The following is a 27,637-nucleotide window of genomic DNA, read 5'->3' on the forward strand; positions in this document are numbered from 1 at the left end:
GGTCAAAATTAGGTTTCTGAAAAAGTAATCGAAATAGTGTGATATTTCTGAACGAATATTTGATTTGCAGCACCAAAGAAAAGACCGGTGAAATGTTGCATAGCATAAGCGGCTATGCCGCTTAGCCGTATTGAATTTTCAGCCTATAGAAAGTTTTGCATCTGTTACAGCGCTTAAGAAGTCATTAAACGCCGTGGATGTTACAACATGAGCGTTAAACGTAAAAAAAAAAAAAAAAAATTAATTGTATTTTTCGTTTCCGTAGTCTTCAGTAATGGATTTGGTAAATGATTTTTATTATTATTTAAACCTCCATTCATTTAGAAATTTTTCATGTAAAAATCTCTTGTTGTTGCTTTTCTGAAGCAGGAAATACTTGTAAAAATGTTTTAAGTCATTTTTTGTGATTGGCGTGAATACTGAAAAAAGATTTTTGGCCAATTTTTCATCCCCCGTTATTTATTGGTAAACGTTACTATAGCAATAAATCGTTCTGAATACGCCATCATTCTACCAAGTATGAAGAAAATTGGTTAACAGCGTCCGTAGTTATTAAGCTACATAAATGACAAAATACATATTTACGTACATAGAAATTCACTGACAAAAGTATTATTTTAGGTTTAAGGATAACGTTAAACTGTTTTTTCTTTTTTTCATTTCTAATACAAAAATCTATTATTTTAATTTTTTATTAATCATAATTTTTTGTTCTAAAATGCGCCGTTGAATGGAAATTTAAAAAAGAGCGATTTTTTGATCATTTTTTACATCTCTAGTTTACATTCCTAACACTACATATGTATTTATTATAATACAGCGTACAGATTAATAAAAATCCCTATTAAGTTTTGGTAAAAAAATATTGTATTTTTAAAAAAATCGGTATTTTTTTAAATATTAAAAACATAAATAAATAATGTAATTTTAAGATCAACACAGTTGGTTTAAACCCGCCGGGTTAGGCTAGTAGATTAAACTCGCCCGCGCAAGATCAGCGGATTTAACGAGTTTCGTTTTCGACTTCAGAAATCTGGAACTTTATTTATGGATTTGAATTTTAGACTGCGGATACCGGTGTTTTCTTAGTGATTGAGTTTCAATTAATAATACGTCTGTTCGACTCTCCTTTACTTTTTAGCTTCGAAAACCACCGTAAGGTATTACTTCAGAGAATGACATGTGTGAATCTAAATGAAGTGTAGTCTTGTACAGTCTCAAGACTGGGCTCGTCAAGATTAATTGAATTCCAACCACCAACCAACAACGGCTTCCACGAACTAGAATTCAAATCGATACAAAAATAACAAAAATGATCCTAGTGAAGGTTTAAAAACGTTTACCAGCATTTGACTCTACATAGGTACAGCAATCCCCTATAAAATTGAAAATAGAATTAAAATATCTATTGTAAAATTACTTGTAGACTAATGTGAAACAGTATTTTCAGTTATTAGTGAAGAAGGAAACAGGAAACAACTTCATGCCCAATTTCCCCAAGCATGCCTGGCATCGAATGATAATTCTTCAATAGGTTATTCTATTTTCAGGAAAATATCACGTTACTCAGTTTCTTAACTCCCAATTGAATTCGAAATCATCTGATTTGCGATGACGAGTTAATCCTTACACATGTCCGGTGGAGTAGATGTCTATTTCAGAACGTCTTTTCCAAACTACAATGTTCTACCGGTACATTTAAACTTGCATTGCAGACACGTCAGGCTTGGCAAGCCGGTAGCGGTAACCGCATTTGCCTGTACACATAATCCAGAAGAGGCAGTAGCTGGAAACTGTTGGAGAAAACATAACAACAATTGGATCACTTTATTGAGGGGAGACAATGTATGTAACGCATTGTTTTTCAACAGAAAGGGTCTCAATATTTATTATACTTTAAACTATATTTTCCATCTTTCTTTTGGTTGTGACGCATATACATCACGTGAAGTATTAGCGGCAGAAGTCAATGTTACTTTCTCTGAAAGTAATAATAGTACAGCAGTTCCCTGTTATAATGAAAATATCTATTGTAGGTGACTTGTATACTGACATAAAACTATTTATAGTTTCAGCTATTAGTGAAGAAGGAAACAGGAAACAACTGCATGCCTTATTTCCACTACTATAACTGGCATCGAATCGCTGTTCCTAACAATCTAAACTCTTGATTATTCTGGAATATTTCATGTTACTTAGGTTTTGTTTCCGCAATTATATATAAAATTTTATTTCTTATTTATTAATAAATGAGGCCTTATTAGCGGAAGGAATTGCACCTAGCAATATTTATTACAGAATGACTTATGCATCAAGCTCCTAAAAATTTGCAGTTTTAATAAATTTTAATTCGTCCAACCAAACATCTTGAAATGTTAATTTTTTCTTTATTATTATTTTCTCGGCGAATATTGTTAGAATAGCTATATTATAGGGGAAAGTATGGTGTTAGGTATTTTCATTGATAATATGGACAATATTAAAAAATAAAAATAATAGTAAAGATTAATTTCTGTATAGCGTAAATGAAATCGCAAACATCTTAAATTTCGTTAAAGTTGAAAAACATAATACCAATAGTTAAATTACGCGAATAGATACTACTAACGTAACGTAAGGTATGTTTTCGAATCAATTTCTTGTTTATTTGCATGAAAGCAGTTCAAACTTTTTAACAATTTTTTTTGTACAAACAAAAGAATTTAGACGGAACTTTTTAAAAAATGTGTAATTGCATTTAAGCATATGAAAGCAATGTCCTTAAAAAATAATAATATACTAAATATAAATTAAAGGTTATTTATAAAATTGTTTTTTAAAACAAATAAAATAAATATAGTGACGTAATAAGAAAAAAATAACACAAGGTTAAAAATGTTTTACAAATTTCATTTATTTAATTGAAAGAAAACCTAGTATGTACATAATAAATAACATTTCATTGTATTATATTTAAATGAAATTTCAGTTGAAATTCTGGAAGATGAACTCGATTAGATCGAAAAAAAACTAGAAATGATGTCCTGTATGATGTTGATGTCCGTCTAGATAAATATTTTCATGATCTGTTGAGTGTTGCTCTTTAACTGGATAAGGCACCGGGTACGCTTTAACAATATGAACCGGGTAAGGTTTTATTATATGAACTGGCACTGGTCTATCGACAGGAACTTTAACTGGATAAGGTACCGGTTTCTCAACCGGATAAGGTACTAGTTTCTCTACTGGTACATGTACCGGATACGGTCTTTCGACCGGTACTTTAAACGGTACAGGAATTTTCTTTTCGACCGGTACTGGATAAGGTTTATCGACGTAGACTGGATATGGTTTCGCGATGTGCACCGGATACGGTCTGTCGACTGGAACTTTAACTGGATATGGTACTGCTTTTTCTACTGGATAAGGATGCGGTACGGGAACTTTAACCGGAACCGGTATATGTTTTTCGACCGGTACTGGATATGGTTTTGGTATATGCACCGGATACGGTCGATCGACTGGAACCGGAACTTTCTTCTCGACTGTCACCGGATAAGGCACTTGAACTTCTTTGGTTAAGGTCACTGTTTTAGTTACCTCATGATGGGGCGTAACGTGGTCATGTGAAATACGATGATCATTTGAGATGTGATTTCCATCCTCGTGATGCAGTACGAATTGTTGGTGAGAGATGTGATGGTCATTGGAAATGTGATGTCCTCCGAATCCAATTTTATGCTCGTCTATGCCGGATGATTCGTGGCCGAAACTATGACCGCCGTAGCTGCCGACATCAAAAAGCCCGCGTTTATTTTGTATTTTTTCATCATAATTTTTCGCTGGTATTTTGTGTTGTTCTGATGGTCGGTCGGCATCACTGATTTTGTATACTGTACCCTTACTTTCACTGTCATCCCCCAATACACCTCCCGTTACGACAAAACACAACACTAGAAACTTCAACATACTTCTTCTGTAGCCAACGGTTCTTTGATGCTTTACTGACGTTTGCAGTCGATATTAAATACTATCGAAAGAAGAGGAAGTCTATCCCACCATTTATACTTTTACACACTATTTCACGTTAACTCTCGCGTAGACTATAACGTACATTTCTAACTAGATCCGATAGATTCTTTATACAATCATAATTATTATGCAATCATTATTATTCAGTAGTAATTGACACGATCTAAGAAAATTAAATTATTACTAGTACTAATAAGGAAATACATTCAACCTTTTAGTATTTTGTTTGTCATCGTCAATTTAACATATGTGAAGCTATTTTTAACTCCGTTTTCTTAACGTATTATCAATAACTCTTTCATATATACTCGTCAGTATAAAGATCGTTGTGAAAAATATAACAAACCAATCAATTTAATTGCAAGTTATCGGTTAAACAGTATATGTTGTTCAAAGAATAAAATAATAACATTTACGCGCTCGAATATGTACCTATTTATCGTCTAAGTAGATATAATTTACTTTTTCGTTTAAAATTTATGAGGGTGTCACACACACTGCTAGTTATTTTTAAATCTATTTAGAATTGCTCTTGAATAATTTTTATTTTCCTGGCAAATATAACTAGAATAGCTATATTAAAAGAGAAAGTATGGTGATTATATCGAAACTGATGTATCGGTTTTTTGTAAATGTTTACGTTTTACGGTCGAAGGAATTCATCAACAATCAAACGTATGTATGTATTCGAATTGACTAAACCGATTTGGCTCAAATATTTCCATTTATAGGTCGTTGATAACATTAATCTTTTTTTTGAAAATTCGTTAAGTGAATGGGATGAAAACGCGAGAAAAACAATTCCGATTTTGTTCAGTATTTTAGAGAAATATTTATTAAATAAATTTTCTTACCAGCAATGCATATACGAAAAATAATAACAATTTTTTGGTTAAATCGGCTTCCTCTTAAAAATTAAAATATGTTATGTTTTTTGTTCTCTCTCTCTTGGGTTTGTAATATTTTTCAAATATTTTCTGAATGATTGTACTTCACATGGGAAGTTACATTACATATCTATATTTATTTTATTTTATTTTTTAATTAATCACCCCGTACCAAAAATACAAAAAAAAAAAAATGTTTTTTATTTTCTCTTAAGACTTTACTGAAAACGGTTTTAGATTTATAGAAAACTTTACTTGAACAAATTGGTTATGCTTAACCTATACATGAATATATGTTAATAATATGAATAGACTAATGTTCCTTTAAATTTATTCCCTACCTCTATTTTTTTTTTCTGTGGTCTAACTCTTACATGTTTTTTACTAATAGCCGAGAACGTAATGCGATATTTTGCTAGCATTTTTAACTCTTATATTAGTTGTTAAAAATATAATTATTTTTCCACCTAGTTATAGAAATTGAGAGTAGGTATTTTTTTTAAATGTGTATTTTTAGCTATATTTAGGTCACGTTTCGAAAAAATTGCTCAGCACTAAGAAATATGTGTGGGAATATTTTTATAATTTCTAAGAGATCCATTAATTAATTTTTGCTGTTTTTCCCCTCATTTAACTTTAATTAAGTATGCGGTTATAGATATTTACGTTTATTTTGTAATTTATTAATTTTACCCAAATTCGGGAGTATTTAAAGTAAGAATAAAACTAAATAATTTTTTTTTTTTTTTTGTGAATATTGGACTAATTTTTTAATGTATTTATTTTGCATTCGAATAAAAAGTATTTTTTCCATAAACAATCGTTAAGTAGGATATTTTATGTTTAAGGAATGTCGAGAATAGAGGGTCAAAATTAGGTTTCTGAAAAAGGAATCGAAATAGTGTGATATTTCTGAACGAATATTTGATTTGCAGCACCAAAGAAAAGACCGGTGAAATGTTGCATAGCATAAGCGGCTATGCCGCTTAGCCGTATTGAATTTTCAGCCTATAGAAAGTTTTGCATCTGTTACAGCGCTTAAGAAGTCATTAAACGCCGTGGATGTTACAACATGAGCGTTAAACGTAAAAAAAAAAAAAAAAAAATTAATTGTATTTTTCGTTTCCGTAGTCTTCAGTAATGGATTTGGTAAATGATTTTTATTATTATTTAAACCTCCATTCATTTAGAAACTTTTCATGTAAAAATCTCTTGTTGTTGCTTTTCTGAAGCAGGAAATACTTGTAAAAATGTTTTAAGTCATTTTTTGTGATTGGCGTGAATACTGAAAAAAGATTTTTGGCCAATTTTTCATCCCCCGTTATTTATTGGTAAACGTTACTATAGCAATAAATCGTTCTGAATACGCCATCATTCTACCAAGTATGAAGAAAATTGGTTAACAGCGTCCGTAGTTATTAAGCTACATAAATGACAAAATACATATTTACGTACATAGAAATTCACTGACAAAAGTATTATTTTAGGTTTAAGGATAACGTTAAACTGTTTTTTCTTTTTTTCATTTCTAATACAAAAATCTATTATTTTAATTTTTTATTAATCATAATTTTTTGTTCTAAAATGCGCCGTTGAATGGAAATTTAAAAAAGAGCGATTTTTTGATCATTTTTTACATCTCTAGTTTACATTCCTAACACTACATATGTATTTATTATAATACAGCGTACAGATTAATAAAAATCCCTATTAAGTTTTGGTAAAAAAATATTGTATTTTTAAAAAAATCGGTATTTTTTTAAATATTAAAAACATAAATAAATAATGTAATTTTAAGATCAACACAGTTGGTTTAAACCCGCCGGGTTAGGCTAGTAGATTAAACTCGCCCGCGCAAGATCAGCGGATTTAACGAGTTTCGTTTTCGACTTCAGAAATCTGGAACTTTATTTATGGATTTGAATTTTAGACTGCGGATACCGGTGTTTTCTTAGTGATTGAGTTTCAATTAATAATACGTCTGTTCGACTCTCCTTTACTTTTTAGCTTCGAAAACCACCGTAAGGTATTACTTCAGAGAATGACATGTGTGAATCTAAATGAAGTGTAGTCTTGTACAGTCTCAAGACTGGGCTCGTCAAGATTAATTGAAATCCAACCACCAACCAACAACGGCTTCCACGAACTAGAATTCAAATCGATACAAAAATAACAAAAATGATCCTAGTGAAGGTTTAAAAACGTTTACCAGCATTTGACTCTACATAGGTACAGCAATCCCCTATAAAATTGAAAATAGAATTAAAATATCTATTGTAAAATTACTTGTAGACTAATGTGAAACAGTATTTTCAGTTATTAGTGAAGAAGGAAACAGGAAACAACTTCATGCCCAATTTCCCCAAGCATGCCTGGCATCGAATGATAATTCTTCAATAGGTTATTCTATTTTCAGGAAAATATCACGTTACTCAGTTTTTTAACTCCCAATTGAATTCGAAATCATCTGATTTGCGATGACGAGTTAATCCTTACACATGTCCGGTGGAGTAGATGTCTATTTCAGAACGTCTTTTCCAAACTACAATGTTCTACCGGTACATTTAAACTTGCATTGCAGACACGTCAGGCTTGGCAAGCCGGTAGCGGTAACCGCATTTGCCTGTACACATAATCCAGAAGAGGCAGTAGCTGGAAACTGTTGGAGAAAACATAACAACAATTGGATCACTTTATTGAGGGGAGACAATGTATGTAACGCATTGTTTTTCAACAGAAAGGGTCTCAATATTTATTATACTTTAAACTATATTTTCCATCTTTCTTTTGGTTGTGACGCATATACATCACGTGAAGTATTAGCGGCAGAAGTCAATGTTACTTTCTCTGAAAGTAATAATAGTACAGCAGTTCCCTGTTATAATGAAAATATCTATTGTAGGTGACTTGTATACTGACATAAAACTATTTATAGTTTCAGCTATTAGTGAAGAAGGAAACAGGAAACAACTGCATGCCTTATTTCCACTACTATAACTGGCATCGAATCGCTGTTCCTAACAATCTAAACTCTTGATTATTCTGGAATATTTCATGTTACTTAGGTTTTGTTTCCGCAATTATATATAAAATTTTATTTCTTATTTATTAATAAATGAGGCCTTATTAGCGGAAGGAATTGCACCTAGCAATATTTATTACAGAATGACTTATGCATCAAGCTCCTAAAAATTTGCAGTTTTAATAAATTTTAATTCGTCCAACCAAACATCTTGAAATGTTAATTTTTTCTTTATTATTATTTTCTCGGCGAATATTGTTAGAATAGCTATATTATAGGGGAAAGTATGGTGTTAGGTATTTTCATTGATAATATGGACAATATTAAAAAATAAAAATAATAGTAAAGATTAATTTCTGTATAGCGTAAATGAAATCGCAAACATCTTAAATTTCGTTAAAGTTGAAAAACATAATACCAATAGTTAAATTACGCGAATAGATACTACTAACGTAACGTAAGGTATGTTTTCGAATCAATTTCTTGTTTATTTGCATGAAAGCAGTTCAAACTTTTTAACAATTTTTTTTGTACAAACAAAAGAATTTAGACGGAACTTTTTAAAAAATGTGTAATTGCATTTAAGCATATGAAAGCAATGTCCTTAAAAAATAATAATATACTAAATATAAATTAAAGGTTATTTATAAAATTGTTTTTTAAAACAAATAAAATAAATATAGTGACGTAATAAGAAAAAAATAACACAAGGTTAAAAATGTTTTACAAATTTCATTTATTTAATTGAAAGAAAACCTAGTATGTACATAATAAATAACATTTCATTGTATTATATTTAAATGAAATTTCAGTTGAAATTCTGGAAGATGAACTCGATTAGATCGAAAAAAAACTAGAAATGATGTCCTGTATGATGTTGATGTCCGTCTAGATAAATATTTTCATGATCTGTTGAGTGTTGCTCTTTAACTGGATAAGGCACCGGGTACGCTTTAACAATATGAACCGGGTAAGGTTTTATTATATGAACTGGCACTGGTCTATCGACAGGAACTTTAACTGGATAAGGTACCGGTTTCTCAACCGGATAAGGTACTAGTTTCTCTACTGGTACATGTACCGGATATGGTCTTTCGACCGGTACTTTAAACGGTACAGGAATTTTCTTTTCGACCGGTACTGGATAAGGTTTATCGACGTAGACTGGATATGGTTTCGCGATGTGCACCGGATACGGTCTGTCGACTGGAACTTTAACTGGATATGGTACTGCTTTTTCTACTGGATAAGGATGCGGTACGGGAACTTTAACCGGAACCGGTATATGTTTTTCGACCGGTACTGGATATGGTTTTGGTATATGCACCGGATACGGTCGATCGACTGGAACCGGAACTTTCTTCTCGACTGTCACCGGATAAGGCACTTGAACTTCTTTGGTTAAGGTCACTGTTTTAGTTACCTCATGATGGGGCGTAACGTGGTCATGTGAAATACGATGATCATTTGAGATGTGATTTCCATCCTCGTGATGCAGTACGAATTGTTGGTGAGAGATGTGATGGTCATTGGAAATGTGATGTCCTCCGAATCCAATTTTATGCTCGTCTATGCCGGATGATTCGTGGCCGAAACTATGACCGCCGTAGCTGCCGACATCAAAAAGCCCGCGTTTATTTTGTATTTTTTCATCATAATTTTTCGCTGGTATTTTGTGTTGTTCTGATGGTCGGTCGGCATCACTGATTTTGTATACTGTACCCTTACTTTCACTGTCATCCCCCAATACACCTCCCGTTACGACAAAACACAACACTAGAAACTTCAACATACTTCTTCTGTAGCCAACGGTTCTTTGATGCTTTACTGACGTTTGCAGTCGATATTAAATACTATCGAAAGAAGAGGAAGTCTATCCCACCATTTATACTTTTACACACTATTTCACGTTAACTCTCGCGTAGACTATAACGTACATTTCTAACTAGATCCGATAGATTCTTTATACAATCATAATTATTATGCAATCATTATTATTCAGTAGTAATTGACACGATCTAAGAAAATTAAATTATTACTAGTACTAATAAGGAAATACATTCAACCTTTTAGTATTTTGTTTGTCATCGTCAATTTAACATATGTGAAGCTATTTTTAACTCCGTTTTCTTAACGTATTATCAATAACTCTTTCATATATACTCGTCAGTATAAAGATCGTTGTGAAAAATATAACAAACCAATCAATTTAATTGCAAGTTATCGGTTAAACAGTATATGTTGTTCAAAGAATAAAATAATAACATTTACGCGCTCGAATATGTACCTATTTATCGTCTAAGTAGATATAATTTACTTTTTCGTTTAAAATTTATGAGGGTGTCACACACACTGCTAGTTATTTTTAAATCTATTTAGAATTGCTCTTGAATAATTTTTATTTTCCTGGCAAATATAACTAGAATAGCTATATTAAAAGAGAAAGTATGGTGATTATATCGAAACTGATGTATCGGTTTTTTGTAAATGTTTACGTTTTACGGTCGAAGGAATTCATCAACAATCAAACGTATGTATGTATTCGAATTGACTAAACCGATTTGGCTCAAATATTTCCATTTATAGGTCGTTGATAACATTAATCTTTTTTTTGAAAATTCGTTAAGTGAATGGGATGAAAACGCGAGAAAAACAATTCCGATTTTGTTCAGTATTTTAGAGAAATATTTATTAAATAAATTTTCTTACCAGCAATGCATATACGAAAAATAATAAAAATTTTTTGGTTAAAGCGGCTTCCTCATAAAAATTAAAATATGTTATGTTTTTTGTTCTCTCTCTCTTGGGTTTGTAATATTTTTCAAATATTTTCTGAATGATTGTACTTCACATGGGAAGTTACATTACATATCTATATTTATTTTATTTTATTTTTTAATTAATCACCCCGTACCAAAAATACAAAAAAAAAAAAATGTTTTTTATTTTCTCTTAAGACTTTACTGAAAACGGTTTTAGATTTATAGAAAACTTTACTTGAACAAATTGGTTATGCTTAACCTATACATGAATATATGTTAATAATATGAATAGACTAATGTTCCTTTAAATTTATTCCCTACCTCTATTTTTTTTTTCTGTGGTCTAACTCTTACATGTTTTTTACTAATAGCCGAGAACGTAATGCGATATTTTGCTAGCATTTTTAACTCTTATATTAGTTGTTAAAAATATAATTATTTTTCCACCTAGTTATAGAAATTGAGAGTAGGTATTTTTTTTAAATGTGTATTTTTAGCTATATTTAGGTCACGTTTCGAAAAAATTGCTCAGCACTAAGAAATATGTGTGGGAATATTTTTATAATTTCTAAGAGATCCATTAATTAATTTTTGCTGTTTTTCCCCTCATTTAACTTTAATTAAGTATGCGGTTATAGATATTTACGTTTATTTTGTAATTTATTAATTTTACCCAAATTCGGGAGTATTTAAAGTAAGAATAAAACTAAATAATTTTTTTTTTTTTTTTGTGAATATTGGACTAATTTTTTAATGTATTTATTTTGCATTCGAATAAAAAGTATTTTTTCCATAAACAATCGTTAAGTAGGATATTTTATGTTTAAGGAATGTCGAGAATAGAGGGTCAAAATTAGGTTTCTGAAAAAGGAATCGAAATAGTGTGATATTTCTGAACGAATATTTGATTTGCAGCACCAAAGAAAAGACCGGTGAAATGTTGCATAGCATAAGCGGCTATGCCGCTTAGCCGTATTGAATTTTCAGCCTATAGAAAGTTTTGCATCTGTTACAGCGCTTAAGAAGTCATTAAACGCCGTGGATGTTACAACATGAGCGTTAAACGTAAAAAAAAAAAAAAAAAAATTAATTGTATTTTTCGTTTCCGTAGTCTTCAGTAATGGATTTGGTAAATGATTTTTATTATTATTTAAACCTCCATTCATTTAGAAACTTTTCATGTAAAAATCTCTTGTTGTTGCTTTTCTGAAGCAGGAAATACTTGTAAAAATGTTTTAAGTCATTTTTTGTGATTGGCGTGAATACTGAAAAAAGATTTTTGGCCAATTTTTCATCCCCCGTTATTTATTGGTAAACGTTACTATAGCAATAAATCGTTCTGAATACGCCATCATTCTACCAAGTATGAAGAAAATTGGTTAACAGCGTCCGTAGTTATTAAGCTACATAAATGACAAAATACATATTTACGTACATAGAAATTCACTGACAAAAGTATTATTTTAGGTTTAAGGATAACGTTAAACTGTTTTTTCTTTTTTTCATTTCTAATACAAAAATCTATTATTTTAATTTTTTATTAATCATAATTTTTTGTTCTAAAATGCGCCGTTGAATGGAAATTTAAAAAAGAGAGATTTTTTGATCATTTTTTACATCTCTAGTTTACATTCCTAACACTACATATGTATTTATTATAATACAGCGTACAGATTAATAAAAATCCCTATTAAGTTTTGGTAAAAAAATATTGTATTTTTAAAAAAATCGGTATTTTTTTAAATATTAAAAACATAAATAAATAATGTAATTTTAAGACCAACACAGTTGGTGTAAACCCGCCGGGTTAGGCTAGTAGATTAAACTCGCCCGCGCAAGATCAGCGGATTTAACGAGTTTCGATTTCGACTTCAGAAATCTCGAACTTTATTTATGGATTTGAATGCTAGACTGCGGATACCGGTGTTTTCTTAGTGATTGAGTTTCAATTAATAATACGTCTGTTCGACTCTCTTTTACTTTTTAGCTTCGAAAACCACCGTAAGGTATTACTTCAGAGAATGACATGTATGAATCTAAATGAAGTGTAGTCTTGTACAGTCTCAAGTCTGGGCTCGTCAAGATTAATTGAAATCCAACCACCAAACAACAACGGCTTCCACGAACTAGAATTCAAATCGATACAAAAATAACAAAAATGATCCTAGTGAAGGTTTAAAAACGTTTACCAGCATTTGACTCTACATAGATACAGCAATCCCCTATAAGATTGAAAATAGAATTAAAATATCTATTGTAAAATTACTTGTAGACTAATGTGAAACAGTATTTTCAGTTATTAGTGAAGAAGGAAACAGGAAACAACTTCATGCCCAATTTCCCCAAGCATGCCTGGCATCGAATGATAATTCTTCAATAGGTTATTCTATTTTCAGGAAAATATCACGTTACTCAGTTTTTTAACTCCCAATTGAATTCGAAATCATCTGATTTGCGATGACGAGTTAATCCTTACACATGTCCGGTGGAGTAGATGTCTATTTCAGAACGTCTTTTCCAAACTACAATGTTCTACCGGTACATTTAAACTTGCATTGCAGACACGTCAGGCCTGGCAAGCCGGTAGCGGTAACCGCATTTGCCTGTACACATAATCCAGAAGAGGCAGTAGCTGGAAACTGTTGGAGAAAACATAACAACAATTGGATCACTTTATTGAGGGGAGACAATGTATGTAACGCATTGTTTTTCAACAGAAAGGGTCTCAATATTTATTATACTTTAAACTATATTTTCCATCTTTCTTTTGGTTGTGACGCATATACATCACGTGAAGTATTAGCGGCAGAAGTCAATGTTACTTTCTCTGAAAGTAATAATAGTACAGCAGTTCCCTGTTATAATGAAAATATCTATTGTAGGTGACTTGTATACTGACATAAAACTATTTATAGTTTCAGCTATTAGTGAAGAAGGAAACAGGAAACAACTGCATGCCTTATTTCCACTACTATAACTGGCATCGAATCGCTGTTCCTAACAATCTAAACTCTTGATTATTCTGGAATATTTCATGTTACTTAGGTTTTGTTTCCGCAATTATATATAAAATTTTATTTCTTATTTATTAATAAATGAGGCCTTATTAGCGGAAGGAATTGCACCTAGCAATATTTATTACAGAATGACTTATGCATCAAGCTCCTAAAAATTTGCAGTTTTAATAAATTTTAATTCGTCCAACCAAACATCTTGAAATGTTAATTTTTTCTTTATTATTATTTTCTCGGCGAATATTGTTAGAATAGCTATATTATAGGGGAAAGTATGGTGTTAGGTATTTTCATTGATAATATGGACAATATTAAAAAATAAAAATAATAGTAAAGATTAATTTCTGTATAGCGTAAATGAAATCGCAAACATCTTAAATTTCGTTAAAGTTGAAAAACATAATACCAATAGTTAAATTACGCGAATAGATACTACTAACGTAACGTAAGGTATGTTTTCGAATCAATTTCTTGTTTATTTGCATGAAAGCAGTTCAAACTTTTTAACAATTTTTTTTGTACAAACAAAAGAATTTAGACGGAACTTTTTAAAAAATGTGTAATTGCATTTAAGCATATGAAAGCAATGTCCTTAAAAAATAATAATATACTAAATATAAATTAAAGGTTATTTATAAAATTGTTTTTTAAAACAAATAAAATAAATATAGTGACGTAATAAGAAAAAAATAACACAAGGTTAAAAATGTTTTACAAATTTCATTTATTTAATTGAAAGAAAACCTAGTATGTACATAATAAATAACATTTCATTGTATTATATTTAAATGAAATTTCAGTTGAAATTCTGGAAGATGAACTCGATTAGATCGAAAGAAAACTAGAAATGATGTCCTGTATGATGTTGATGTCCGTCTAGATAAATATTTTCATGATCTGTTGAGTGTTGCTCTTTAACTGGATAAGGCACCGGGTACGCTTTAACAATATGAACCGGGTAAGGTTTTATTATATGAACTGGCACTGGTCTATCGACAGGAACTTTAACTGGATAAGGTACCGGTTTCTCAACCGGATAAGGTACTAGTTTCTCTACTGGTACATGTACCGGATGTGGTCTTTCGACCGGTACTTTAAACGGTACAGGAATTTTCTTTTCGACCGGTACTGGATAAGGTTTATCGACGTAGACTGGATATGGTTTCGCGATGTGCACTGGATACGGTCTGTCGACTGGAACTTTAACTGGATATGGTACTGCTTTTTCTACTGGATAAGGATGCGGTACGGGAACTTTAACCGGAACCGGTATATGTTTTTCGACCGGTACTGGATATGGTTTTGGTATATGCACCGGATACGGTCGATCGACTGGAACCGGAACTTTCTTCTCGACTGTCACCGGATAAGGCACTTGAACTTCTTTGGTTAAGGTCACTGTTTTAGTTACCTCATGATGGGGCGTAACGTGGTCATGTGAAATACGATGATCATTTGAGATGTGATTTCCATCCTCGTGATGCAGTACGAATTGTTGGTGAGAGATGTGATGGTCATTGGAAATGTGATGTCCTCCGAATCCAATATTATGCTCGTCTATGCCGGATGATTCGTGGCCGAAACTATGACCGCCGTAGCTGCCGACATCAAAAAGCCCGCGTTTATTTTGTATTTTTTCATCATAATTTTTCGCTGGTATTTTGTGTTGTTCTGATGGTCGGTCGGCATCACTGATTTTGTATACTGTACCCTTACTTTCACTGCCATCCCCCAATACACCTCCCGTTACGACAAAACACAACACTAGAAACTTCAACATGCTTCTTCTGTAGCCAACGGTTCTTTGATGCTTTACTGACGTTTGCAGTCGATATTAAATACTATCGAAAGAAGAGGAAGTCTATCCCACCATTTATACTTTTACACACTATTTCACGTTAACTCTCGCGTAGACTATAACGTACATTTCTAACTAGATCCGATAGATTCTTTATACAATCATAATTATTATGCAATCATTATTATTCAGTAGTAATTGACACGATCTAAGAAAATTAAATTATTACTAGTTCTAATAAGGAAATACATTCAACCTTTTAGTATTTTGTTTGTCATCGTCAATTTGACATATGTGAAGCTATTTTTAACTCCGTTTTCTTAACGTATTATCAATAACTCTTTCATATATACTCGTCAGTATAAAGATCGATATGAAAAATATAACAAACCAATCAATTTAATTGCAAGTTATCGGTTAAACAGTATATGTTGTTCAAAGAATAAAATAATAACATTTACGCGCTCGAATATGTACCTATTTATCGTCTAAGTAGATATAATTTACTTTTTCGTTTAAAATTTATGAGGGTGTCACACACACTGCTAGTTATTTTTAAATCTATTTAGAATTGCTCTTGAATAATTTTTATTTTCCTGGCAAATATAACTAGAATAGCTATATTAAAAGAGAAAGTATGGTGATTATATCGAAACTGATGTATCGGTTTTTTTGTAAATGTTTACGTTTTACGGTCGAAGGAATTCATCAACAATCAAACGTATGTATGTATTAGAATTGACTAAACCGATTTGGCTCAAATATTTCCATTTATAGGTCGTTGATAACATTAATCTTTTTTTTGAAAATTCGTTAAGTGAATGGGATGAAAACGCGAGAAAAACAATTCCGATTTTGTTCAGTATTTTAGAGAAATATTTATTAAATAAATTTTCTTACCAGCAATGCATATACGAAAAATAATAACAATTTTTTGGTTAAATCGGCTTCCTCTTAAAAATTAAAATATGTTATGTTTTTTGTTCTCTCTCTCTTGGGTTTGTAATATTTTTCAAACATTTTCTGAATGATTGTACTTCACATGGGAAGTTACATTACATATCTATATTTATTTTATTTTATTTTTAAATTAATCACCCAGTACCAAAAATACAAAAAAAAATGTTTTTTATTTTCTCTTAAGACTTTACTGAAAACGGTTTTAGATTTATAGAAAACTTTACTTGAACAAATTGGTTATGCTTAACCTATACATGAATATATGTTAATAATATGAATAGACTAATGTTCCTTTAAATTTATTCCCTACCTCTATTTTTTTTTTCTGTGGTCTAACTCTTACATGTTTTTTACTAATAGCCGAGAACGTAATGCGATATTTTGCTAGCATTTTTAACTCTTATATTAGTTGTTAAAAATATAATTATTTTTCCACCTAGTTATAGAAATTGAGAGTAGGTATTTTTTTTAAATGTGTATTTTTAGCTATATTTAGGTCACGTTTCGAAAAAATTGCTCAGCACTGAGAAATATGTGTGGGAATATTTTTATAATTTCTAAGAGATCCATTAATTAATTTTTGCTGTTTTTCCCCTCATTTAACTTTAATTAAGTATGCGGTTATAGATATTTACGTTTATTTTGTAATTTATTAATTTTACCCAAATTCGGGAGTATTTAAAGTAAGAATAAAACTAAATAATTTTTTTTTTTTTTTGTGAATATTGGACTAATTTTTTAATGTATTTATTTTGCATTCGAATAAAAAGTATTTTTTCCATAAACAATCGTTAAGTAGGATATTTTATGTTTAAGGAATGTCGAGAATAGAGGGTCAAAATTAGGTTTCTGAAAAAGGAATCGAAATAGTGTGATATTTCTGAACGAATATTTGATTTGCAGCACCAAAGAAAAGACCGGTGAAATGTTGCATAGCATAAGCGGCTATGCCGCTTAGCCGTATTGAATTTTCAGCCTATAGAAAGTTTTGCATCTGTTACAGCGCTTAAGAAGTCATTAAACGCCGTGGATGTTACAACATGAGCGTTAAACGTAAAAAAAAAAAAAAAAAAATTAATTGTATTTTTCGTTTCCGTAGTCTTCAGTAATGGATTTGGTAAATGATTTTTATTATTATTTAAACCTCCATTCATTTAGAAACTTTTCATGTAAAAATCTCTTGTTGTTGCTTTTCTGAAGCAGGAAATACTTGTAAAAATGTTTTAAGTCATTTTTTGTGATTGGCGTGAATACTGAAAAAAGATTTTTGGCCAATTTTTCATCCCCCGTTATTTATTGGTAAACGTTACTATAGCAATAAATCGTTCTGAATACGCCATCATTCTACCAAGTATGAAGAAAATTGGTTAACAGCGTCCGTAGTTATTAAGCTACATAAATGACAAAATACATATTTACGTACATAGAAATTCACTGACAAAAGTATTATTTTAGGTTTAAGGATAACGTTAAACTGTTTTTTCTTTTTTTCATTTCTAATACAAAAATCTATTATTTTAATTTTTTATTAATCATAATTTTTTGTTCTAAAATGCGCCGTTGAATGGAAATTTAAAAAAGAGAGATTTTTTGATCATTTTTTACATCTCTAGTTTACATTCCTAACACTACATATGTATTTATTATAATACAGCGTACAGATTAATAAAAATCCCTATTAAGTTTTGGTAAAAAAATATTGTATTTTTAAAAAAATCGGTATTTTTTTAAATATTAAAAACATAAATAAATAATGTAATTTTAAGACCAACACAGTTGGTGTAAACCCGCCGGGTTAGGCTAGTAGATTAAACTCGCCCGCGCAAGATCAGCGGATTTAACGAGTTTCGATTTCGACTTCAGAAATCTCGAACTTTATTTATGGATTTGAATGCTAGACTGCGGATACCGGTGTTTTCTTAGTGATTGAGTTTCAATTAATAATACGTCTGTTCGACTCTCTTTTACTTTTTAGCTTCGAAAACCACCGTAAGGTATTACTTCAGAGAATGACATGTATGAATCTAAATGAAGTGTAGTCTTGTACAGTCTCAAGTCTGGGCTCGTCAAGATTAATTGAAATCCAACCACCAAACAACAACGGCTTCCACGAACTAGAATTCAAATCGATACAAAAATAACAAAAATGATCCTAGTGAAGGTTTAAAAACGTTTACCAGCATTTGACTCTACATAGATACAGCAATCCCCTATAAGATTGAAAATAGAATTAAAATATCTATTGTAAAATTACTTGTAGACTAATGTGAAACAGTATTTTCAGTTATTAGTGAAGAAGGAAACAGGAAACAACTTCATGCCCAATTTCCCCAAGCATGCCTGGCATCGAATGATAATTCTTCAATAGGTTATTCTATTTTCAGGAAAATATCACGTTACTCAGTTTTTTAACTCCCAATTGAATTCGAAATCATCTGATTTGCGATGACGAGTTAATCCTTACACATGTCCGGTGGAGTAGATGTCTATTTCAGAACGTCTTTTCCAAACTACAATGTTCTACCGGTACATTTAAACTTGCATTGCAGACACGTCAGGCCTGGCAAGCCGGTAGCGGTAACCGCATTTGCCTGTACACATAATCCAGAAGAGGCAGTAGCTGGAAACTGTTGGAGAAAACATAACAACAATTGGATCACTTTATTGAGGGGAGACAATGTATGTAACGCATTGTTTTTCAACAGAAAGGGTCTCAATATTTATTATACTTTAAACTATATTTTCCATCTTTCTTTTGGTTGTGACGCATATACATCACGTGAAGTATTAGCGGCAGAAGTCAATGTTACTTTCTCTGAAAGTAATAATAGTACAGCGGTTCCCTGTTAGAATGAAAATATCTATTGTAGGTGACTTGTATACTGACATAAAACTATTTATAGTTTCAGCTATTAGTGAAGAAGGAAACAGGAAACAACTGCATGCCTTATTTCCACTACTATAACTGGCATCGAATCGCTGTTCCTAACAATCTAAACTCTTGATTATTCTGGAATATTTCATGTTACTTAGGTTTTGTTTCCGCAATTATATATAAAATTTTATTTCTTATTTATTAATAAATGAGGCCTTATTAGCGGAAGGAATTGCACCTAGCAATATTTATTACAGAATGACTTATGCATCAAGCTCCTAAAAATTTGCAGTTTTAATAAATTTTAATTCGTCCAACCAAACATCTTGAAATGTTAATTTTTTCTTTATTATTATTTTCTCGGCGAATATTGTTAGAATAGCTATATTATAGGGGAAAGTATGGTGTTAGGTATTTTCATTGATAATATGGACAATATTAAAAAATAAAAATAATAGTAAAGATTAATTTCTGTATAGCGTAAATGAAATCGCAAACATCTTAAATTTCGTTAAAGTTGAAAAACATAATACCAATAGTTAAATTACGCGAATAGATACTACTAACGTAACGTAAGGTATGTTTTCGAATCAATTTCTTGTTTATTTGCATGAAAGCAGTTCAAACTTTTTAACAATTTTTTTTGTACAAACAAAAGAATTTAGACGGAACTTTTTAAAAAATGTGTAATTGCATTTAAGCATATGAAAGCAATGTCCTTAAAAAATAATAATATACTAAATATAAATTAAAGGTTATTTATAAAATTGTTTTTTAAAACAAATAAAATAAATATAGTGACGTAATAAGAAAAAAATAACACAAGGTTAAAAATGTTTTACAAATTTCATTTATTTAATTGAAAGAAAACCTAGTATGTACATAATAAATAACATTTCATTGTATTATATTTAAATGAAATTTCAGTTGAAATTCTGGAAGATGAACTCGATTAGATCGAAAGAAAACTAGAAATGATGTCCTGTATGATGTTGATGTCCGTCTAGATAAATATTTTCATGATCTGTTGAGTGTTGCTCTTTAACTGGATAAGGCACCGGGTACGCTTTAACAATATGAACCGGGTAAGGTTTTATTATATGAACTGGCACTGGTCTATCGACAGGAACTTTAACTGGATAAGGTACCGGTTTCTCAACCGGATAAGGTACTAGTTTCTCTACTGGTACATGTACCGGATGTGGTCTTTCGACCGGTACTTTAAACGGTACAGGAATTTTCTTTTCGACCGGTACTGGATAAGGTTTATCGACGTAGACTGGATATGGTTTCGCGATGTGCACTGGATACGGTCTGTCGACTGGAACTTTAACTGGATATGGTACTGCTTTTTCTACTGGATAAGGATGCGGTACGGGAACTTTAACCGGAACCGGTATATGTTTTTCGACCGGTACTGGATATGGTTTTGGTATATGCACCGGATACGGTCGATCGACTGGAACCGGAACTTTCTTCTCGACTGTCACCGGATAAGGCACTTGAACTTCTTTGGTTAAGGTCACTGTTTTAGTTACCTCATGATGGGGCGTAACGTGGTCATGTGAAATACGATGATCATTTGAGATGTGATTTCCATCCTCGTGATGCAGTACGAATTGTTGGTGAGAGATGTGATGGTCATTGGAAATGTGATGTCCTCCGAATCCAATATTATGCTCGTCTATGCCGGATGATTCGTGGCCGAAACTATGACCGCCGTAGCTGCCGACATCAAAAAGCCCGCGTTTATTTTGTATTTTTTCATCATAATTTTTCGCTGGTATTTTGTGTTGTTCTGATGGTCGGTCGGCATCACTGATTTTGTATACTGTACCCTTACTTTCACTGCCATCCCCCAATACACCTCCCGTTACGACAAAACACAACACTAGAAACTTCAACATGCTTCTTCTGTAGCCAACGGTTCTTTGATGCTTTACTGACGTTTGCAGTCGATATTAAATACTATCGAAAGAAGAGGAAGTCTATCCCACCATTTATACTTTTACACACTATTTCACGTTAACTCTCGCGTAGACTATAACGTACATTTCTAACTAGATCCGATAGATTCTTTATACAATCATAATTATTATGCAATCATTATTATTCAGTAGTAATTGACACGATCTAAGAAAATTAAATTATTACTAGTTCTAATAAGGAAATACATTCAACCTTTTAGTATTTTGTTTGTCATCGTCAATTTGACATATGTGAAGCTATTTTTAACTCCGTTTTCTTAACGTATTATCAATAACTCTTTCATATATACTCGTCAGTATAAAGATCGATATGAAAAATATAACAAACCAATCAATTTAATTGCAAGTTATCGGTTAAACAGTATATGTTGTTCAAAGAATAAAATAATAACATTTACGCGCTCGAATATGTACCTATTTATCGTCTAAGTAGATATAATTTACTTTTTCGTTTAAAATTTATGAGGGTGTCACACACACTGCTAGTTATTTTTAAATCTATTTAGAATTGCTCTTGAATAATTTTTATTTTCCTGGCAAATATAACTAGAATAGCTATATTAAAAGAGAAAGTATGGTGATTATATCGAAACTGATGTATCGGTTTTTTTGTAAATGTTTACGTTTTACGGTCGAAGGAATTCATCAACAATCAAACGTATGTATGTATTAGAATTGACTAAACCGATTTGGCTCAAATATTTCCATTTATAGGTCGTTGATAACATTAATCTTTTTTTTGAAAATTCGTTAAGTGAATGGGATGAAAACGCGAGAAAAACAATTCCGATTTTGTTCAGTATTTTAGAGAAATATTTATTAAATAAATTTTCTTACCAGCAATGCATATACGAAAAATAATAACAATTTTTTGGTTAAATCGGCTTCCTCTTAAAAATTAAAATATGTTATGTTTTTTGTTCTCTCTCTCTTGGGTTTGTAATATTTTTCAAACATTTTCTGAATGATTGTACTTCACATGGGAAGTTACATTACATATCTATATTTATTTTATTTTATTTTTACATTAATCACCCAGTACCAAAAATACAAAAAAAAATGTTTTTTATTTTCTCTTAAGACTTTACTGAAAACGGTTTTAGATTTATAGAAAACTTTACTTGAACAAATTGGTTATGCTTAACCTATACATGAATATATGTTAATAATATGAATAGACTAATGTTCCTTTAAATAACAAGAAAGAATAACAAACAATCAAAACACTACACATTAAATAGTGATAAATTTCTATAGTAAATAATAAATATATATTACTAAATACACACAATACAGAGTTCAAAATAAATAATCGTACGGAATTTATTCCAAGTAGACAAATAGAAAACTGACCCAATAACAAAAGAAACCGCTAGTCTTAACCCATTTTAACCACTAGTCTTGTTTTAACAAACAATCGTATAGTGTTTCCTTGAAAATAACTTTGCTACCTACCTAACAGTTTATGAACGAAGTTTATTACATTATTTCTTTCACATAAACACTTATAGTTTTACTGTAACTCAGCGATAGTATTTCTTGGTTACTGGAATTATTCGTGGCGCCATCTTTCTCGTATCGAACTCAAGACTCTCCTCGTTGGACTGACGTCTCGCAGACTCACATCTGGGACTCTCCTCGCTGGACCGTCGCCGTAACGTGTCGCTGTACTTGTTCGCAGAACTTCGTCAAACCCATAAAACTCGCAGCCTCAGGAGTTTTGAACTCCTTGCAGAACTGACGTCGTAACCCCTCGCAGACTGGTTCTATTAGATTCTCTTTTTTAGCTGTTCTTACCGTGACTATTTATAATGCTAGCCTCCTTACCTACCGGACCTGACCCAAGTTGACGTGAAAACAGTTGACCGAGGCTTTTGTTCCAATAGATTCCAAACCTGGTCTCTTCTCAGCGTACAAAAGGTGTTCATTGTGTGTTAGCGGGCAGTATAACAAGGGACGATTGTTAAACTGTTCTCTTTTTTGTTCCTTTCAGATTAGTATAATTATTATACATTATATTACTTTCATAATAATCGGTAGGAATCCGTTTCCCAGGCCAGCTATACCTGTCTTTTTACAATATGTATAAATAAATTTTAAAAATTTGAAACAAAACTTATGCTAATACAAATAACGCGGCAAAATCAATACGTTGAACGAAATGAACAATGTCGTTTCCATGAAATAGGCAACGAGAAGTTAGTACGTGGGATATTTATTTACTTGTATTTACTAGGTTGCAGAGTAACAGCACAGTGAAATGATGTCAGCAGCACTGTATTGAGATGTCAAGGCATCTGTGCGCAGTTTGGCATGTCAGTGTAAATGTACCGGTAAATGTATAGTCTTGGACAAACTCAGGCCGAGAGTTAACTCAACTCCTGAGAGTTGCGGTTAATTGAAATCCAGCCACCAAAGAATACCGGTACCCGCAGTTAAAATATTTAACCGAGCCATATCGGCACAAACCCTTTACGTATTTACTGGCAACGGTCCGAAATTTAGGAACTCGGCACTTCTACATTACACTGTCGTATAATTTACCTGCACTGGCCGGACATCCTATTTTTTTAGCTCTGTTTTTTTTTTGTAGTCGTGTTTTTTAATGTTTAACAAATTTTAAACTTGTTTCATAAAATCCTTCTTTCTATGTTTATCTACAATAAAAAGATGTTTTCCTCTTCTCCTTAACCTGCAACTACCGGCTTCGTTTATCACAGTGTAAACTCAATGATTACTGAAAAAGAATGTAAAATATAACATTGTCTTCAATTTTCATTGCCGTACTGCTTTTTTAATTTTTACTATTTTATAATCCTGTAACACCTTATTATAATAATATTTAGCAGTAGAGAATATGTAATTAGCAAGTGTGCTTCGCTACCGGGTGAAGACTAGTTGTAATTTATTAATAATAAATTTACTTTAATACAATTACTTTTTTTTAAAATTGCTTTCAAAAACATTTGTTATCTTATTTTATTCTTTGTACTAATAATAATGGAATTAATATGACGTAGTTTTTTTTCTATAGTGAAGTGTGTTACAAATTTTTGGAGTACCTTCATTTCATTCAGATTCAAAACCGTAAGTCTGGTTGTATGCTTTATCATTTCATCGTGTGCCCTATTCAGACAGCACTCCATTTCTTCCCAATCTCCTCGAGCAACAAACACCTGGCCCCCCTCTGCCTTCACAACAGCAACTTCTACTATTATTATTACTACACTCTTTTCTTTTATCTTTTTCTTTCTCTCTTATTTTATGCTTTCTCTTTCTAGCTTTCTGTATATACCTGCCGCCTTTGTTATTTTTAGTGAAACCGTTGGCCGTACGCACCGCTTGTCGAGTTTTCTTTTCTTAAGATGTCAAGCACTTGATTTCTTCTTTACGTTATTCCGCAACCCCGCTTCTCTTCTTCCAATTCTTTCCTAGTTTCTCTTTATCTTCTTTTTCTTTTTTAACTCATGCTTACACAAGGAATTACAGTAAAAGCTACGTAAACCCCTCGTAGGTGAGTTGGAAAAAAAAGAAGAAAAACAAACTTGTCCTCACGACTCTCTTCTCTATTCAGCCTGTTGAAATTTTATATATAATAATAAGTCTCTCTCTCTCTCTTTCTATATATATATATATATATATATATATATATCTGTATAACTTTTTATATATAACGAAATAAAACAATTTATATATAATAATAATAACTATAACACTAATAAAATATTATATAAAAAGGTTTTTGTTGTGTTTGAAAATAAAAATATATTGTTTTAAATTTCATGTTTTTTTTTTTTATTGATTTCATTAATTTTCTCGGAATTAAATTCTGTATAAATTTTGACTTTTAAGTAGCCACTTAAAAAAGTAAATTTACGCCATACCTAAAAAAGCCAGTTTTTCCAATCAATTTTTTCCTTTTTCTTTTTGTAAGAGTGCACGTGGCTTATATATCTGAAATTATTTAGTGGAAACTGTAGCCTTGGGTTTTCCTTATTCCAGTATTTAAAAAATACCGGTCCAATTTTATATTTCGCACAATATCTTCTTCGATGTCGTTATATATGTTTTTTCTACGTAGATAGAACCGTTGTGTAATACAGCAGCGTTAGTTTCATTAATAAAAACGGTTTGACGTAATCCATTAAATGTAAATTTGATTAGTAGTTTAGGATAATATTAATTTTATTACAAGTATTACTACAAATAAATGAAGATTCAAATTTGTTAAATATGAGTAGAATCCCGAAAAGAAATGTTAAAAATCTTTGATCCTATAGTTAAGTAAGGATTGACTACGCAGATTTGATATAAATATTTTTTATAATGAATAATAAATGGGGTACTAACATTCGGGGGAAAAAATTGTATAATGAGCAACAAAGGGATTCAAAGGGAAAACACACAAAATTTATGGTCGAATTGACTCTATTGAAAAACATAACAAAGAAAAACAATTAAAAATAGTAAACAAATTATTATGAACATATATTTTTATAAAAAATATTCTCATTAGTTGATATAACTAAAGAATAGCTTAAAAAGCTGAATGGATGATGATCCAATTTATCTAGAATTAAAGAATTCTTATCGTGTAACGTATCAGTATTTTACCAAACATATTTATTTATTTGAATTAATTTTTACAATGGAAGAATTCACTAAGCTGATAAATATTTCCAGTTTAATCCCGGAATGTTTAATACTTCAAAAAAAGTTTTTTAACAGTTTACTTAAATGGTCATATTTATTTAGATGGAATGAACTACGATTATTTTAGACTGAAAAATCCTTGGGAATAATATCAGGAAACATGATAATAATAATATCGCGTTAATATTATTATTAACGCGATATTATTATCGCGTTATTATTATAATAATAATAATAATATAATATTGCGAGAATAATATCAGGAAACGTGATATTATTCCCGCCATAACCCCATTCGGTTGCCGTAAAACGTAAAACTTAATGTCTGTGCCGCGAAGGGCTACTGTGCCTCGGAACAGTTTTATGCGACCAGTCTCCTAACTAGCTCCTAAAGCTAACCTAATAGCGTGAATGGTATAAGCATGGTACAATACACCACTCGCTTTTGGGTCTAGCCGTTCGCTTGTCATACATTAAACTAAATTGGGTGTCGGCCTCTGAGGCGCGAGTGGTAGCGTCTCGGCCTATCATCCGGAGGTCACGGGTTCGAATCCCGATCAGGCATAGCATTTTCACACACGCTACAAATCATTCATCTCATCCTCTGAAGCAATACCTAACGGGGACCCGGAGGTTAAAAAAAAAGAAAAAAGAATTTGGGTAGATTACTACCCACTACTTATCTTGGGTCTGTACTACATATATGACCGTCATAAATATAAAATTTACATCGTCAACTGAATTCTAAGGAGAGTAATTCGCTTCCACTCCTAGGTCGCTGAATGCCAGAAATTGTCTGTCCACAATTTATAGCCGCTTAGAGCTATTGGTCGATGGTCGACCTTGTTTCAAGGGTAGCTTCCCACAGCAACGCGGTAAAAGTCATTCCCTTAGTTAAACTGTTCATGCCGGTTGAACATCGCAATTGCATCAAATAACTCCCAGACGATCCGGCAATGCGGCTCACGCCACATTGATTCGCCGCTTGTGAATGGCCAATTTTCCCCTTGACCTGTAAGTTCCAGGGTAGCCCGAGTTATGGCCTCCCCAAGAGTGGGGCAGTCAAACATCATACGTTCGTTCGACTGGACCTCCCGCAGACACACAGCTCATCATTTTCCAGGCGGAATATACAGATGCCTATACAGATATTGTTTCAAATTAACATGGTTGGTGAGCACTTCGGCCTCCGTTGCCCTTAGAAATGAACTTAAGGCGTACCATTCCCTCAAGTTCTGTTTAAATTTATACTAGGACCGTCCTTTACTAGTCCTTTAGTGTGCCATTCTTGCTGTCATGCTTCCATCGCGAGGTTCTGAAACCTCCTCCGCAGGCGGGATTTAGGCAACTGTTCGAAATCTAGATCCGGTGCATCGTAACGTTCCGCTCCGGTACGGGCCCGGCTCGAAACCGCATTCCAAATACCTCGGACTCCCTACTTCTTTGCAATTTCCACATGGCCGCCCGAACTTTCAAAACTAAATCGATTGGGAGAGCCTTTCCCAATATAGTAGTAGAGGTTTTTAAAAACACCAGTACATACTATCAAGACTGTGCGCTGTGCACTCCTTATATTTGTAATAAATGCTCTATTTCTACCAATTCTATGCGCCCAAACGGGCACCGCGTAGCTGGTCATACTTTTACAGCCCATAGTCCATCCGAGC

The 27,637-nt window shown here is 31.9% G+C and overlaps 2 protein-coding genes across 2 annotated transcripts; both read right to left on the reverse strand.

The window, feature by feature from the left end:
* Window positions 1–3,009: 3,009 nt before the first annotated feature.
* LOC142330914 (uncharacterized) lies at window positions 3,010–9,712 on the reverse strand. The gene is made up of 4 exons (XM_075376382.1): window positions 9,429–9,712; window positions 8,775–9,359; window positions 3,658–3,889; window positions 3,010–3,579 (listed from the first exon to the last, which is right to left on the reverse strand). Exons 1-4 carry the CDS (start codon window positions 9,710–9,712, stop codon window positions 3,010–3,012), a joined length of 1,671 nt encoding a protein of 556 aa, XP_075232497.1.
* Window positions 9,713–14,537: 4,825 nt separating this feature from the next.
* Window positions 14,538–21,236, reverse strand: LOC142330915 (uncharacterized). Its single transcript, XM_075376383.1, has 3 exons — window positions 20,946–21,236; window positions 20,376–20,867; window positions 14,538–15,047 (listed from the first exon to the last, which is right to left on the reverse strand). The coding sequence occupies exons 1-3, from the start codon at window positions 21,234–21,236 to the stop codon at window positions 14,538–14,540; spliced, it is 1,293 nt and encodes a 430-aa protein (XP_075232498.1).
* Between the last annotated feature and the right edge of the window lie 6,401 nt (window positions 21,237–27,637).

This window comes from Lycorma delicatula, chromosome 10 (genome assembly GCF_047948215.1).
Source record: "Lycorma delicatula isolate Av1 chromosome 10, ASM4794821v1, whole genome shotgun sequence".
NCBI classification, from domain to species: Eukaryota; Metazoa; Arthropoda; class Insecta; order Hemiptera; family Fulgoridae; genus Lycorma; species Lycorma delicatula.